The 18,113-nt window shown below is 35.4% G+C and overlaps 1 protein-coding gene across 1 annotated transcript in view; it reads left to right on the top strand.

Annotated features, from left to right (window-relative positions):
* The first annotated feature begins 2,541 nt into the window (after positions 1 to 2,541).
* The window catches only part of LOC107733961 (synaptotagmin-7-like), a 129,917-nt gene continuing 114,345 nt past the window's right edge, over positions 2,542 to 18,113 (top strand). Inside the window, exon 1 of the mRNA XM_016545828.1 lies at positions 2,542 to 2,873. Within this exon, the coding sequence (XP_016401314.1) occupies positions 2,729 to 2,873 (145 nt within the window). The 5' untranslated portion in view covers positions 2,542 to 2,728. The remainder of the gene's footprint in view (positions 2,874 to 18,113) is intronic.

Raw genomic sequence — 18,113 nt, forward strand, 5'->3', positions numbered from 1 at the left:
GTTGAGGACATTTTCAACAAATTTTCATTTTTGGGTGAACTATTCCTTTAAGTGCAATAAAACTGACAAATATAAAAAGAGTCCAAGTGTCTTAAATCAAGGCTACAACTACACATGAACGATTTTTATAAAACTCCTTTAAATAGCATAAAATATGGTTCAGCTACAAGCCTGAAATATAAAACGAGAGATACATCATGAATGAAGACAAAACAGCGACCGGCCCAGCCGAAAAGCAGTCAGATTGGAAAATATAACATGAAGAACTGTGAGTCTGGCAGCATCAAGGTCATGGGCCTGATTCTGAGGGAACTGGAAGAAAAATCTTCAATGCAATGTAATCTGCCAAATGCACAAATGTCATATTACAGTTCAAATAATAGATGGGTCAAAGGTATATGTGTAGTATTTCCAGAAACGTATTCTTACAACACACTTGCATTCCAGAAGAACACACTTCATCAAATGAAGCCAAGAAGTTCCTCGTCAACTTCTTCAGATATGCCGAAAATATAGAAGCAACCCACATGCAGCCAATAAGAGATTTACCCCCGGTTTCACAGAAAAGGCTTAAACCTAGTCCTAGACTAAAATGTAAATCTGAGCTGTTTCAACTGAAAGAAACTTGCTCTGACTGATCTTAAAATATATCAGTGCCTTTATTTTGCCTCAAAATGCACACCAGTAATGTTTTTTCTAAGGCACGTTTATAAAAAATTACTTAAATGTCCTAATTGAATTATGGCCTAATCCTGTTTTAGTTTAAGCCCTGTCTGTGAAACCAGGCCTAAGAGTAACTGATCATGTGCAAAAGACAAAACTTTAAGACAAAAATGTTTAAATGTAGTGTGATGTAAAGGTTGGAGGCTTGGAGCTCTTTAAGATTCATTTTCCAGTCATGGACTGCTGCAGGGATGATGTATTTTCGTAGGTCAAAACCTGGAAATGAGTAAGCATTTAGCACTTCTGGTTAAATTATCACAAAGTTTTTTTCGTTTTTTTGTTAAATGCCTGGAATAAGATCTGTGGTGAACACAAGCTCAATATATTTTCAGGTTTTTCATTTACAACATAAAATACACAAGTAATACCCCCTTGTGATATTTTTAAAAAGCTTTTATTGTCTTGAAAAAGGTGGCTGCTAACAAGTGTCTAATTGGGACTAAAGAGTTTGTCAGGGACCTTAAAGGCACAATATGTAAGATTTTTTAAATTAAAATATCCAAATCCACTAGAACAGTGTTATATATTTTGCTGACTTGTGTACTTACATTATCCCAAATGTTTCGAAGAATGTTTAAATCCAGAGAAATAAGCAATTTTAACTAGTGATACGGAGCGTGTCCATAGTGTCATTGTGTCGCCTGCTAATGACGTCATAACTCCTCGATGTTTTGTTTTGTAGACACAGAAACACCAAAGATGCTTTAATATGTTGTGCATTTTAATAGACCGGTGACGACCGCACAGAGTAGCATTATAACAGAACTTTCAAACATCTCTAGTATGATAAAACTGCGCTGCTTTACCACATATACGCACGACCGGATACATATTGTGCCCTTAAACGTTATCATGCCAAACAGGTAAACTCATCTACTCACTAGTTGCTTTTACAGCCTCATTGTATTTATAATCACACTCTTGCAAACTATTCTAACTCATTTCCAGGGAAAATGATTTTTTTTTTAAAATAAAGACTGAAAGAGTTGGCTGAAGGTTATTGATGGTGACGCTGAAGTCATGCATCTGTGGTGTAGTTCGATTATAGCCTATGTTAGCTTTTTACATCGGGCTGTATTGAGGTTTCAAAATTCAGGAATGTGGTGTTCATTTGTGAAGATTATCATGATGAACAAAACATGCAAGAATCATGAACCTTTTTTTGGTCCCGGAGCTTATTTTCTTCAATAATCCAAAAGCCGATGGAAAAATCCTGTTGGGTTTTCGTCGAGGGAACCAGTGATGGCCTATAAAAACATGTCATTACTGTTGCTTATTTGCCAATGAATGCTTGACATGTGCGATTTGATTTGATTGGTCTGAGTTTGCTAAAGTAGGCAGGGCTAATGATGACTTACAGAGGCTGGATGGTAAAACTTTTAGTTGCTGTTCAATTTTATAATTTAAAATGGAACACGTATGAATGAACTTATAAAATATATTTTGGATTAATAAAACTTGAAAATTCAAGATTGCACGTGTTGTGTTTATATCGCATGAATGCAGTATCCAAATATATGCACATACACAAACATTTTAACATTTATTTCGATGCCATATTAGAAATAAGTGTATTTACTTACCTTTATGACTTTTTATTTACTTACAATTATGATTTTGCGGTACAAAATCACTGGCTCGTTTTATCTCTACCCCTTGACATTTAAATGGCTCGGGCTTAAACAGTTTTTTTTTGTTGACATTTTCAACATATAATGCAAAAATAAACCTGAGAGCAGCCTCCAGAGCTGATTTAACGGCGCTCTCGGTGAATGATCAAGACGCGTCCCGTGTTACTCGACTTCACCCGCATGAACTGAGATGTTAGTGCTCGAGCCATCAGCTGGCGGTGACACGGACACACAGCTCACCACTCCTCGCCCTCATCCCTCCCTTCAAACCCTCTCACTGCCATCTCCCGACATCAGCCGAATGAGGGGACTGGGAAAGAAAAGCCAAGTGAGTGAAAGAAAGAAATAAACAGGGAAGGAGAGAAGAGTGCTCCATGGTCACTCGCCCATTGGAAGCCCGAGAGCACCTTTTGGATTCGACTTTTTCTTGGAGGGGACTTGAGAGAAGAAACAAGCGTTTGTTGGCGTGCCAAAGGCGAACAGCCATGCACCTGAATCGGGAGGACGAGGACGGAAAAGGTGAGATACTTTGGTGGATTCCTCTCGTTTGTTTTCAGCGAGAACGCCCGCCCTTGAATGGCAGACGTTGTGGCGGCACCCGGTACCGCTCGCGTACGGGTCAGTACCGTGTCATTTCGATTGGATTTCGCTTCAATGTCCGCAACTGCAAACTGTCACTTGCCGAACGTGCAAACAGGTGCAGCCAGGTTTCTCTATAAGCATGCGTTCGCGTTTTCACACATTTACAGCACCTGTTGTGTTGTGTGCCGTGAGGCTGAATGCGTTTACCCTGGTGCCTTTGAGGGAGTTGTCATCTATGCACGCGCAAGGTCATCATCTCTCATCACATAGTCATGATAGATAGGGTGTCTGCGCGTGCGTTTATTTGTGCGTGCGTGTGTATGTGTGTGTGCGTGGGCTCGTCTTATCGATTGCATCTGACACAAATGAACCAAAAGCTCACTTTTCATATGCAATAGTGAGAGAAGTGAGGATGGGTCATTATGAGGACGAAGGGAAACGGACATGCGTTGGCCTCTGCCTCCTCCTGTTGCGCCCCACGAGATTTGTCAGGTGGTAAAATTACGATGCTCAGTTGTGATGTGTGCGCACAGACAGAGTCCTGTCATATGATTTATTTGTACACTCTAAAAAATGCTGGGTTAAATACAAACCAGTGCTGGGGAAAATAGGGACAAACCCAGCAATTGGGCTGTTTTGACCCAGCGGTTGGGTTAAATGTTTAACCCAACCTTCTGGGTAGTAACCCAACTGCTGGGTCAAAATAACCCAATTGCTGGGTTTGTCCCTATTTTACCCAGCACTGGGTTGTATTTAACCCAGCATTTTTTAGAGTGTAAGAGCCACTGTGGCAGAAAAACAAACGTGTTTTTGCAAGACGTCATATAATAACTAAGCACTAAATTTTGATGCGAGGTGCCAGTGCAGAAATAAATGGAATAAAATCCTTTACTTTTAACCCTTGACTGTCAGGAACATAAAATATCTTAATTTATGGCTATATGCCAATTTAGTCATGACTAGACCAACCCTGAAGGCTAATTCGTCTTGAGTACCCTTGGGAATTTCTTGTGGGTTTTTACAATAAACAATTTAATAAGAATTTAAAAATATATATTTATTTCCTTATTAAATATCATGTACAATTTCTAAATCAAATTTACTTAAAAATAATATTTGTAAAACAAAAAATTTTGTTATAAATTGCATGAAATGTCTTTACAATCTCTCTTTATTTTCCTTTGTTTAGGCAATGTACAGTTAAACAATTTTAATGTAACATTTTTGCATTTTTTTTTAGTTAAAATTACTTTTTTGTAAAAAAAAAAAAAAAAAACGTACACATCAGTGCTGTATGCAAAATATAGATTTTATTTACAATTGAATCGTTTTTTATCTCCCATGAAACTAATGTATGCTGCAAGATTTCCAGGGTCAGCTTAACTTACAATATATAATATATATAATCTGTAATTCACTGTCTCTCCCTTCTGCTTCTAAAATGTCTGTATCTTCCAGGATATGCAGCATGATCCATTTAAGGCTTATATAAAAGTTTGAATAAGGCACATATTATTCTACCAGTAAACATGCAAAGATATTGTGAAGTTCAGTGTATTTGTACATTAATGTAGATCATAGGGGTTCAGCTGACATGAAAGGTTGGGAACCGCTGTGAATCTGCAATACTGAGGAAACTAGTCGAAATGTTGAATGTTGATGTGTATTTCACACTGAACTTGAGAGAAAAGCCTTGACTTCTGCTCAGCGGTTAAGTTGGTGACTCTTTGTGATGGAATTTGAGGAAAAAATATGTATTTCTGTTGGCCACTTTTTTGATATTTTTGTTTACTAGCTTTTGCATTATTTGCTGTTTCACTGTTTTTACTGTTTAATTTTGCTGAAAATCCTTGTGAACACATACAACATGAAGTCTACAGAAAAAAGCTGTTTCTACAAGATGTGACTATACAGCAATTGACTTAAACTTACTGTGAGAAATGTTTTCTGCATTGAAAAAATTGTAGATTATAATTTTTATTTTTTTTTACCATGGTGACTGTTTCCACCTCAACACCATAGATTCTTTCTACAGTCGTTGTTCCCACAGTTCATGGTTCCTGTGTTCATTGCCGGTCAACCCATTTACCAAGCCACTTTCATCAAATTTTACTGATTTAATTCTTGTCTGATGAGAGCGATTACTGTATATTGTACCTAAGAAACATTATTCTACACAGTATTTCATTAATCATGTTGTGAGTGTCCCACTTTCTTTTGGCTGCTTAGAATCAAAGCTAGCGATGCCTGATTTGTGAATGAATCGCTGTTTTGTGTCGATTCTTTTAAATGAACTGTTTAAATAGGCTGCATAGTAATGTCTGATTTGTAAATGAATCATATATTTGACACAGTTCTTTCAGTGAACCTGTGTCCATTTTTTATGTTTTTTGCCATTTTGTCCGTGGGTGCAGTGCCACAAATGTTCCTTACTGTGACACAAGTCAGAAACATATGGCATAATTGTATTGTAATAAATGTTATATTTATATTTTAAAACCACATAAATAATAGTTTTGACAGGTTTAATGTGAGGTGAAGTCATATCATATTAGAATTGCTTGTCTTTCACAGGATTTTTTTCCATTATATTGGACACTGGGTCTCAATACAAGCATTAGAGCTGTACTGAATATTACTGTAAAGCTGACAGATGTAATTTCAGCAATAATCCTCATGCAAATTTTCTTCAGTCTTCGCCATAAGTGAGTCAGGAGATCTTTAGACCACGAGACATGCTTGACAAAAGATATCAAATGGATATTTTGAATTCAAACCTGTTTGCCTGTAACAGCAGCAGAAGTATTTCAGCAGTGTTTTTGTCTTGACATTCAACTTTGTGTGTCATGTGAGCAAGAGGCATTAATCAGGGACATACAACCTGAATCTAGAATGACTTTGCAGTTTCATTGTTTTTTTGCTTTTGAGAAAGAAAAAAACACAAATAAATGTCATTATGTACTGTTCAGTCCCAGTGTCTATTTTAACATTTTAAAGGGGTCATATGATGCTTTTTTAAAGATCATTATTTTGTGTATTTGGTGTAACAGAATATGTTGACATGCTTTAATGTTCAAAAAACACATTATTTTTCAAATACTGTACATTATTGTAGGAGGAAAACTTGAAATCGCATCATATGACCCCTTTAAATAATCTTTTAAAAAATATATTTAAAAAAATAATTATGGTAATTTTTTTTGTTGATTAATTGTCATTTATGGCTACATTTAGAGCAGAAATAAAACAAACCAAAAAATTTGCATTCTGTGATTAATTAATTAATTTTCTTTTTTTTTGGTGGATAATGTCATGTCCCCACATTGTAGTAAAAATAACTGTACTAACAGCTATTTGCACTACCGTGGAAATTTGGTTGAGAAGTTTTATTAGCGTTGTGGATGTAATCGGCTTTAGTTCGTCTTAATGTGAATTCAGATGGGAATCTCAAGCTGAATGTATTGCCAGAGATTTCATGCTGTACTAGACAAAAGCACATTTTGTAAGCACGGATTTGGGAATATCCAGTTGAAGAAATGCTTAGCCCAGTCAGCTGAACAGAGAAGCATTTCCTCCATTTTTTTTTGCTGAAATGTTGATATTTGGCTTTGAAACACTGAGCTAAACTGGACTGATAGGCTTATGATCATAATGACACGTTTAAATGAATAGTTAGATGACTGTAGATGAGATTGTTACTTCAACTGAACATATTTGGAGAAATCTAGCATCACTTGCTCACCAATGGATGCTCTGCAGTGAATGGGTGCCGTCAGAATGAGAGTCCAAACAGCTGATAAAAACAGCACAATAATCCACAAGTAATCCACACCACTCCAGTCCATCAGTTAACATCTCGTGAAGTGAAAAGCTGCATATATGTAATAAATTCATCATTAAGACATTTTTAGCTTTAAACCATTGCTACTGACAAAAATATGAGTCCTCTATCCATAATATTGTTTTCTCCAGTGAAAAAGTCATCTTGTCTGAATCAGGAGAGAAATATGCACAAATCAAGCACCATCTACAAGTGAAAATGGTCCAAAACAGTTCTAAACAAGTATGTCAGTGGATTTTGATGTCAGAGGACAACAGGGGATGGACTTTTTCAGTGGAGGAAGTGGATCATGGACTCGTATTTTGGCCAGAAAACTCCTTAATGTTGGATTTGTTTCTTACAAACATGCAGCTTTTCACTTTACAAGATGTTAATTGATGGACTGGAGTCGTGTGGATTATTGTGATGTTTTTATCAGCTGTTTAGACTCTCATTCTGACGGCAAAATATGCACAAATCAAGCACCATCTACAAGTGAAAATAGTCCAAAACAGTTCTAAACAAGTATGTCAGTGGATTTCGATGTCAGAGGACAACAGGGGATGGACTTTTTCACTGGAGGAAGTGGATCATGGACTCGTATTTTGGCCAGAAAACTCCTTAATTTTGGATTTGTTTCTTACAAACATGCAGCTTTTCACTTTACAAGATGTTAATTGATGGACTGGAGTCGTGTGGATTATTGTGATGTTTTTATCAGCTGTTTAGACTCTCATTCTGACGGCACCCATTCACTGCAGTGGATTCATTGGTGAGCAAGTGATGCTACATTTCTCCAATTCTGTTCTGATAAAGAAACAAACTCATCTACATCTTGGATGGCCTGAGGGTGAGTAAAGTTTCAGAAAATTTTCATTTTTGGGTGAACTGTTTCTTTAAGGACAGCTGAAGATCAAACTGACAGCTCAAGGATACTTCTCACTGAGACCTGCCCAGTGGTGGTTTTGCATTGCCGCTGCGCGATGAACGATAAGAATGTATATATGAGACACTGACAAGGGTTAATCTTTGACAGAGGCAAGATTTCAATCACATCAGATAATTTCACACCCCTTAAGCCATCTTGTCTGTCTCCGCGTTCAGACGTCCTCACACGTGACGAAGCGTCTGCCTCGCCTCTAATTCACCACGGAAACTGTGATATTGCTCTGTATCTGTTATTTAGAAATCGTTTCATGTACTCTCAGCCCAAGCACAGCGTTTGAAGTTTGCAGATGATAACAACAGTTGTTTCAAACCTCTGATAGCAGAAGAGCTTTGACATATTGTTGAGTCGAAACTGGATGAGGGGTTGTTTCCTGGATAGGATCTTAATGTCATTGGAATTCCTGGCATGTTCTGATGTTGTAGCAGCGGCGTGATAAGACAAACACAGCGAGAAGGTCAAGTGGTATCCGCAAAGTGGATGGTGGAGGGTTTGACGAAGGACACCTCTGGATGGAGCAAGGAGAATGTGGAGAGATGCAACGGACGTACAGGTGCATTTGGAGGCTCGCCAATCACTTCCACTCAGATTGGAGTGGCATTGTGAGTTTGTAATGCTCTTAGCTCGCGTCAATGATCGCTGATGGCCAGTGAGGGATCAGATGATGCTTCTGCATTTAGATGCTTCCTGTATGAATTTCTGAATTTTTTCAATTTCTTCAGAATATCGGAGTTTAATGAAAGTTGCCAGTGTGAGAGCTATGTTACTCCTTTTGCACCGAAATGATCCGCTGAGCCAAACTGATCGCCAGACCCATTTGAGAACTGACTTCCAGCCCATGACTTTGAAAACTGAACGATTGCTTTTCTGACTTGAAGGATATTCTAAGTTCAACACAAACACAATCGAAAACATTACCACAAAAAATGTTGACCCATTCTCATTTTTGTTTTTTAAAGCAAAAATAGAGTTTGCATGCAGTGAAGCATGTACATTGGAAGAAATGGGGAAAACTTATGGAAGATTTAAAGTCAAGTCAAGCCACGTTTATTTATTTATATAGCAATTTTATACAATACGGATTGTTTTAGAGCAGGGTTATTATTGTTAACCAATTAAAACCATATATATATATATACAAAATTTTATTACTTCAAATATAACAAACTGAAATAAAAATAAAATATAATCTAAAAAATATAAGAAAAAATAGTCAAAATTTTTATATATAAATCATATATAAAAATATAATAAAATATAAAAACCGTAAACCTTTTTATTTTAGCTAGTTGCAAGGCAACATTTCTCATTTTTGTTTAGTGTAAGCTGACGTACTAAAAAAAATCAAACTAAATAAACTCAAGCTAAAAACTAGTACTTAAAATCTATATAGACAAAAAAAACTTAAAAATGGTAAAAACACAAAGTCTAAAACTTAAAATTAGCACTGTTTCAAAGCAGCTTTACAGTAATAAACAGGAAAATAACAGTCATTATTGCAAAGTTCATCAAACATATCTTTAAAGGCAGCTCTACAGAAGACTAGAGCATCATTTTTTTTTTTAGCTCAGTTCAGATCAAGTTTTTGTTTTCATATCCATGTTGTGTTTTATAAATATTACTTCTTGTAATTATCATTTTAAGGATTCAAAAGCAGAAAAGTGAAGTTTATAATTTTATGAAAGCACTTTCATTCATTCTTCTTTTTCTTGTCTATTACTTGATCTGTAAAGATCTTTTTTATAGTTGTTTTAGGTGTTAGTTGTCATGCCAAATGAAGTTATGAACTTGAATAAAACCCAGAAAAGGTCAGTGAGCAATATTTCCCCCCCACAGTAAATTCAGATTAACACTCGTTTTGTTTACATATTGGCTACATTATTGACAAAAATGTCTCTTTTACATCGACGTTTATAAACTGCCCTCATATATATATATATATATATATATATATATTTTTTTTTTTTAATAAAAAGATGGAAGATTTTATTTATGAGTCTTAATACTAGTTTTGAAAAGACCCATCCAGTTTAGCGTAAATAATTTAATTAAGCATCATTATGCCATTGTGAAGTATTCTGTATGCCATTATTTGAAGCAACAATCAGATGTTATTTAATTACATAGCGATTGATTCATATTTGTAAATAAAATCATTTGGACCCACTTTATATTAAGTGGCCTTAACAACTATGTACTTACATTTAATATATATATATTGGTATAATATATATATATTGGTACAATGCACTTATTGTGTACATACATGTTTTTACATTGTACTTATATTTTAAAAATACCTGCATGTAATTACATCTGTAATTAATTTCTGTAATTACATTTATAATTACACAGTTGACCCATCCCTTACACCTTAACCCACCCTTAAACCTTCCCATACCACCAAACCTGTCCCTAACCCCACCCGTATCCCACCTCAATAGCAGCAAAAGTGTTTTGCATTACAATATGAACACAATAAGTACATTGTACTTAATTTTTGATGTAAGTACATAGTAGTTAAGGCCACTTAATATAAAGTGGGGCCAATCATTTTATTTCAGATGGAAATTAAAGTGACTAGAGAAGCATGACGGAAATAAAAACATGGTGTCCCTCACCTGAACCCGTGACTCGTCAGATCATCCGCTTCCAATGTAGACTGATTGTTGATTATAATTGGAGCAATCTAGTTTTATGTCATCCAGTTGTGTTTAACAAGACAGGTCTGAAAACCATGTGATTTGGACATTATCCTGCTCTCACAGCCACTTTTAGTTTTTTTTTTTTTTTAGTACAAAACTGCTTTTTCTTCAGCAGAACGGGGCCGGATTGGGCTCTGGTGTTATGTAGTGCCTCATCTTTGTCCACTTACCAGGTGATTGACAGACCTCCTAAGTAACATATCGTAAAGATGCTATCGTGAAACCTTCCTCCAGCCCTCACCGCCGCTATAAATCTACAGACATCGCTGTGGTTTAAGGTGCAGTTGTTACGGTCATCATGCAGTGAGTGCAGTGCTTGAGATAAACCTGCCAGTCCAGGTCAGAGGCTGAAAGACAAAGACGACAGACGGGAAGAAAAACACAGACGCAGGTTGACCTTGTAGTTTGTACACATCACGTCTCTGGGTAATTGTGTGTTAATGGCTGTTTCCAGTCCTGTTGTCAAAGGTCCTATTAATATTTCATTCAGAGACGGAGCAAGAAGCGAACAGCTCGAGTAGTAGCTATACTGACAAATGAGAGTGACATGAGGTACAACCAGACGGAGGGAGCTGGAGACAGAGACAATGGCAGCGATTAGTCAGGTGCTCTGAGTAATGGCTGTCTCAAATACATTTTTATCCTTTAATGCAACTTGCGATGACTGTGAGAAAAGTGCAATATTTAACCCAATTACATTTCTGAATAGCAACTAAAGATGTCCCTGCATTGCACATTTAGTGCAGCATTATTATACACAGTTGAATAACTCACACAAATCTCACATTTAGTAATATTTCCTTGTTTATCCTAAATTTTGAGTGAAAAGATTTAGCTTTACATAGATATATTTCGTCCAGGGCTGCTTTTCTCAAAAGCATTGTAAGACTAAGTGGATCTTATAGACCAAAAAGTTTTGTTTGCCAAACCTCTTTGACTTAAAATATTTATTAGATTTTGAGTTAATAATTGCATGTTCATGGTTCTCTTACATTGGTTAATGGTCATATTTCATATTTTTTAATATTACGTGTTTTATTTTGATTGTTTAATTTGACATTTTCTTTATGATTACAATTAATTAAATTAAATTAATTATTAGCCTTTCATAAACTCCCTGCAGTGACTAAATAGTATAAAATTAAATATTTTATTTGTTTACCTGCATGCAGTGTTATTTTAGTATTATGTATATTTGAGTATTATTTATATAGAATTAATATTTTTTTGTACTTTTTATTTTTATATTTTGAGTTTTCAATTTAATTTTGGTTGGTTTTTGTAATTGTATGTGCTTTTGTCATTTTCCAAAAGTATTTCTATTTTAAATTTATATATATATAAATTACAAAATTTCTAAGTTTCCCATGTAATATTTATATTTTATTTCAGCTTTATTTAGATCAATGAAAAAAAATTAATAGTGTTGTTTTTTTGCTTTTGTTTCTATTTTAAATTAAACTATTTTATAAGTTTAGTTTTAGAAATATTAGCGCTTCAAATTAAATTTTAAATGACATTTATTTCAGTTAGTTGCCAAGGCAACATTTACAAATTTTTCATCTAATATTTATATTTTATTTCAGCTTTATTTCTATCAATGAAAATTATTTAGTTTTAGTTTTAGTTAACAATAACAACAATATCTGCATGGCATGTGACCGTTAACCGACATCAGAGATTCGTGAACATGAGAATACATTGTTAAATTATTGAAACATGAACTTCAAATCTCAAGGGTACTTCAATTTTTGGTCAAAGGAGTTTGGAAATTCCTGGTTTTGTGTATAGTTGCTTCCTCAAAAGTACAAACGTTGAATCAGAATTGGAACCAAAGCAGAAAAGTGTGACTCCTGTTCAGTTATTTTTGGTGAATGGACATTTTCAGGGCATCAACACTTTTAGAATAAACTTTGACTTTGGTAACCTTCTTCCCCATACCAATCCATTTAATAAGATGTTCTCCAAAGGACACAGCGGTCCGATACAGTTCACTACATTCATCTAATTTATTATCCAAGAGCTGGGCCTCTGGATCCTAGGATGAAGAGGACGAGAAAGAGAGAGAGATCTCAGGCTGAGTGTGTGCATCTGTGTGTGTGTTGGTCCTATTACTTAACTGTCTCTAGATCAGTTCAGTCACACTGGGAGTCTGGGATACGTTTCAGTACGTCGGCACAGCCCAGTTTCCTTCTGCTTTGTTGATCTCTTTATCTTCTAAGTGTAACCCCTCTCTCCCGGGTCCTCACCGCCACACCTCGTTCTCGCTCCGAGTGGGTCTCCGGCATGGGAGGCGGACGCACTAACAAGGAGACTAAAGACTGCAGCCACTAGCGTCAGTCGCTAGTGCGTCTCTTGAGATCAGGGGAGTGAGGTTTACCTGCACAGCACCTACCGCTGGCCTCCGTTACATAAGCAAGCACGTCTGTCACCCTGCTTTTGTCTGTTTATTTCAAGATTTTATGGTGAAAATAAAAATCACCATTACTGTGTCAGGGAGAGAATGAATGAATAATGATAGCATAGAGAAAGGCAGTATGGAAAAAGAGACAGTTCATATTGGAGGACAGGAGCAAAGTCATGTCCTGAAGCAAATGTGAGGGCTGTTTGTTTGTGGTCACAAGGGTGTTCATGTTTTTCGCCCGTTGTATTTTTTTGTAAGTTGATTCTATATATCATTCATGTTTGTAGCAGAAACGGTGCGGGATAAGTTATGTGACAAAGTTTAGGCTTACACAGCAATAATGCTTGTTTTAGCAAATTCCAATTAATAATTATGCGCATGTCATGTATTTGCTTTGAAATAAATATTGACTGATTATTTTTTTAACAGCAGTTGTTACCAGAAAGGTAATCTAAAACAGTAAAAAAAATCTGTAAAAAAATAATCAAGGCATGTTTTCAACACAGTTTCGACTCAATAAATGTATCATTTTTATGATATATCCACCAATAATATATATAATAATATATAAAGATACACACACATATATATATATATATATATATATATGTGTGTGTGTATGTGTGCATGTTTATCTTTATAAATAGTTTTTTTTATTATTATTTTTTTTATGATAACATTTATATAAATGAAAAAGGCCACACATAGACTTGAACTGTGAGCAGTGACATAAATGAATCATTGAATCAGAGTTTCGAATCAATTCATTTATGGAAATGAACCAAACAGCTGTAATGCCATTTTTGCTGTCGTAACATCTGCCTTAAGCTTTCATAATTGCTAAATCTTTAGAAAAAAGTCTGATTGCAATACTTGTCTAATGACGCAGTCTTCAGAAACCGTGATGATTGAAATTAGGAGTCAAATAAAAGGAGAGATCAGATGGGAATATTGAAGAAAAACAAAAATAGTGATAAATGGAATTGAAAAAGTGAAAATGATTGTTCAAAGCTTCAAGCCATATGAGTGGCTTTTTGTCTTCATGTCAAGAATTTTGGAGGGAATGAAGGAAATTCGAGAAGTGGGACTCTGAAAAAGGGATTGATGATGTTTCGAGGCACCATGTGAGATGGAGGGAGAATCGCTGAATTGCATTTGTTTTGGAGAGAAATGAGGCTGTACTGTCACCCAGTGAATTCAGTGTCAGAATTCTGCATGCTGTAATATCTGTCAGTTTTTTATGTCATTTGTCATGTCAGTAGCGGTAAATATTTGATGAGATTCTAACACGAACGGACGTCTGTCAGAATGAGGGAACTAATACATGTGGCTGTGAGTGCAGAAGGTTTATCTTTATAGGTTGTGCTAACACATTAAGACAATTCACATGTGCTTGTCTAAAGGAAATCTGCACAGATGTTACACACTTCACCCTTAACACTCCCCACATTTCTCATTGATCTGACAAATAGATAGCTCCGCCCCCAAATGAATGCTATTGGTTGAGCCAGTAGACACGTTTACATGGACACTTTTCGTTTTAATCAGAATAACATCATTCCGACTGATGAATCCGAACATAGTGTTTACATGAACGCTAAATAAAGTGATCAGGTTGATGTGTGCGTTTATGTCACAAGCTTCAAATCAGATTTAATCTTTTGACATGCACGCACTGCACGAATATTCAGAGTTTCCCTCTGTTTTTGCATACTAACCATCCTCCTTTACTTTGTTTTGAAAAGCAGACTTAATATTTATCAAGTTTGGGTCCTAATTAGGAGACGACAAGCACATGAAGCTTAGTGCAATCAATGATGCTTATATTAATCAAGTGGTAAAAAACAGTCATTCTCGCGCCCAAAACAAGATGTCTGCAGATGAGAGTTCGAAGCAAGAACTGGAACAACGTTATCCTGCAGTACTTCACAAACGATGAGTGGAAAAAGAATTTTAGATTGACATGACAGTCATTTATTAAAGCTGTAGTCCGTAACTTTTTTTTTGGTTAAAAATGATCCGAAATCAATATTTGAGCAAGTACAGTACGGACTGCAGCTTTAAATTCAACAACAACAACATCGGCTCATTCTGTGCGTCATGCGTCATTATGCCATTTCTACGTCATTGCACATGCGCAAAACTTTCCAGTTTCGGTTTTCAATCTGATCAAGTGTTTACATGTCCTATCGAACTGATTAGATGAGGTTTATCCCACCCCTCTCAACGCGATTGAAATTTCAGTCGGTTTGGGCATTTTTATTCTGACTCAGGTGTTTACATGGAGCAATTTCATTCAAATTGGACTTTTAAAGGGGTCATCGGATGCTACATGCACTTTTACAAGTTGTTTGAACTGAAATGTGTGTTGGCAGTAAAAATCCACCCAGTGTTGCTTTCTACCCCTTTCTCAAATCGAGCCGATCTCAGATGCCTGTCTGTGTGACGTCACACAGACAGGCCCCTCCCACGATAGTTTGATTGACAGTAGCGTTTCAGCACAGACTGGACTGGTGTCTTACCTCAGACCCGCTCTGAGTGAGCTGTCATCAGTCCTCCATTGTTTCACCGCTGGAGCAGATGTAGACAAGAATGACACCTAAGGCTTCACTTTATAGCACTGACACCAGTCATAAGGGAGTACGTTACCCTTAAACATTGAAAAGATATTCGGATATTACGACAACATTACTCTTAGAACATCGCAAACTAATTTTTTTTTTTTTCGTGAATATGACTTAACCTGATGGAGGACGCGCTCAGTCATTCAGGCAGTCTCTCTCTCTCTCTCGCGCGCGCTGTTTAGGCATGTTTTGTGCCGTTGATCGTCGTCACCATCCTCAATAATAATAATAAAAAAAAAACATTTATTCATTCTTGGGTGTCGGCAGTGAATCCAGTGGAGAGAAATCCCCCACCACTAACTGCAAACTGGCATTCAGATCTGCCTCCATTTTGTTGGCAACGCCCCAACTTCCAACGATCCAATCAATTCCCGAAAGACGAAATCAAGTCCCGCCCTCTCATTTCAGATGCCGTTTCACTCGGGTATACGTCACAGTAGAGAAGAAAAGACGCATCTAGTGTTGCTGTTGTGCTGGTTAGGATGCAATGATTAGTTAGCCACAGTGTTTATACTTTTCATGGGAATTAACCTACAAATGGCTTGCTTATTTAACAAAAGTATTTTAAAATAAAAAAAGAGATATCACCTTTAAAGGAATACATCATCAAAAAAAATTATAATAATAATCTGTGGTTCAAAACCTGTATAGTTTACGTTCTTTTGTGGAACATGAGATTAGATGTTTAAAATAATGTTAATGCTGCTCTTTTTCCATACAGTGAAAGCATACACTTTCAAGCACCAAAAAGGTATAAAAGTATAAAACAGCATAAAAGTATATGATTTGTGTGCAATATAATCCAATTTCCTTTTTGTGAGGAACAAAACAGAATTTAAGCCATTGATTTTTGTGGAAACCATGATACATTTTTTTTTTTCAGGATTCATTGATGATTAGAAAGGTCAAAGGGACAGCAATTTTCTTGTAAAGAAAAATATTTTGTAACATTCTAAATGTATTTAATGTATTGATTTTTTTATCAATTTAATGACAAAAGAACAGCATAAAAGTATATGATTTGTGTGCAATATAATCCAAGTTCCTTTTTGTGAGGAACAAAACAGAATTTAAGCCATTGATTTTTGTGGAAACCATGATACATTTTTTTTTTCAGGATTCATTGATGATTAGAAAGGTCAAAGGGACAGCAATTTTCTTGTAAAGAAAAATATTTTGTAACATTCTAAATGTATTTAATGTATTGATTTTTTTATCAATTTAATGTGTCCTTGCAGAATAAAAGTATTAATTTCTTAAAAATCATACTGACCTCAAACTTTTGAGCGGTAGTCCAACTGAATGGGATCCATAGAATGTGAATAAGATTTGGATAATTTGGACTACTTTTCTTCTTCTTTTTTTTTTGACAGCTTCTGCTCACTATATGCTTTCATTATTCAACCAGCTTTTTATTTATTTTTAAAAAAAAAAATTTAATTTCTGCTTTTGTGTACCCCAGAAGAAAGTAAGTCATACAAGTTTGGAGTGACATGAGGGTGATTAAATGAAGACAGAAATTTCAATTATTGCTTTAAATGTAATCCATTCTGATGTCTGTAACGTTTGTAAGGATTCCAGCTATGGGCTTTAAATTATGTGTAAAATCCTCTGAATGGAAATTAACCTGGTCAAGCAAGCGCTTATCTGAAACCCAGGCAGGAGGAGTGAGAGCAGGAGAGAAAAGGAGAAAGCACCCGAGTAGAGGTCAGTAGCACAGTTTGGGCAGCTTTATAATTGTGGGCACTTTGTACATTTCTCACAAATAGTGGAAAGTGACAAATGGCATTGACACAAGGAGGATTCAGAATCCAGCTCATGGAAATACATATCAAAACATGCATTTAAAATAAAAATGCATTTAAAATAAAGCAAAAGTGTTATAATACCATTTTTAATGGGTGTTGTTAGGTAAAATCTTTTAGTTTGCATAAAAATTCAAAATAAAACCACAAAATATTAATTTGAAATTAAGTTATTTTCATTTGTAAAGTATTTATACTACTGTTCAAAAGTTTAGGCCAGCAGAATTTATTTATATTTTTGAAAGACCCTCTTATGCTCACTAAAGCTGCATTTATTTGATCAAAAATACAGTAAAAACAGTACTATTGTGAAATAATATTATTTCAATTTAAAATAACTGTTTTGTATTTTAGTTTATATTGAAATGTAATTTATTCATTTGATGCAAAGCTGATTTTTTGGCATCATTACTCCAGTCACATGATCCTTCAGAAATCATTCTAATAGGCTGATCTAAAGAAACATTTCTGATGATTATCAATGTTGAGAACAGTTGTGCTGCTTTATGTTTTGTGGAAAACATGATAGGTTTTTATTTCAGGATTCTTTGATGAATAGCAAGTTCAAAAGAACAGCATTTATTTAAATAGAAATCCTTTGTAACATTTTAAATGTGTTTACTGTCACTTTTGATCAACTTAATGCATATTTGCTAAATTAAAATTACATTTTTATATAAAAAAAAAAAAAAAAAAAAAAAGCATGTCAATGGGAAGTGAGACACTATGGTTGAGAGGCATATGTGGTTTTATTAATAAACCATTTTTCACAAGCCAGAGGCTGCGAGACTGACCTCACATATAGACCAAAGTATGAAGGCCACCTCTATGCCTTCATAAGCAAAAACAATAATCCTTTGACCAAAAAAAAAA

The sequence above is a fragment of the Sinocyclocheilus rhinocerous genome, unplaced genomic scaffold, assembly GCF_001515625.1.
Source record: "Sinocyclocheilus rhinocerous isolate Xijiao unplaced genomic scaffold, SAMN03320098_v1.1 scaffold760, whole genome shotgun sequence".
NCBI classification, from domain to species: Eukaryota; Metazoa; Chordata; class Actinopteri; order Cypriniformes; family Cyprinidae; genus Sinocyclocheilus; species Sinocyclocheilus rhinocerous.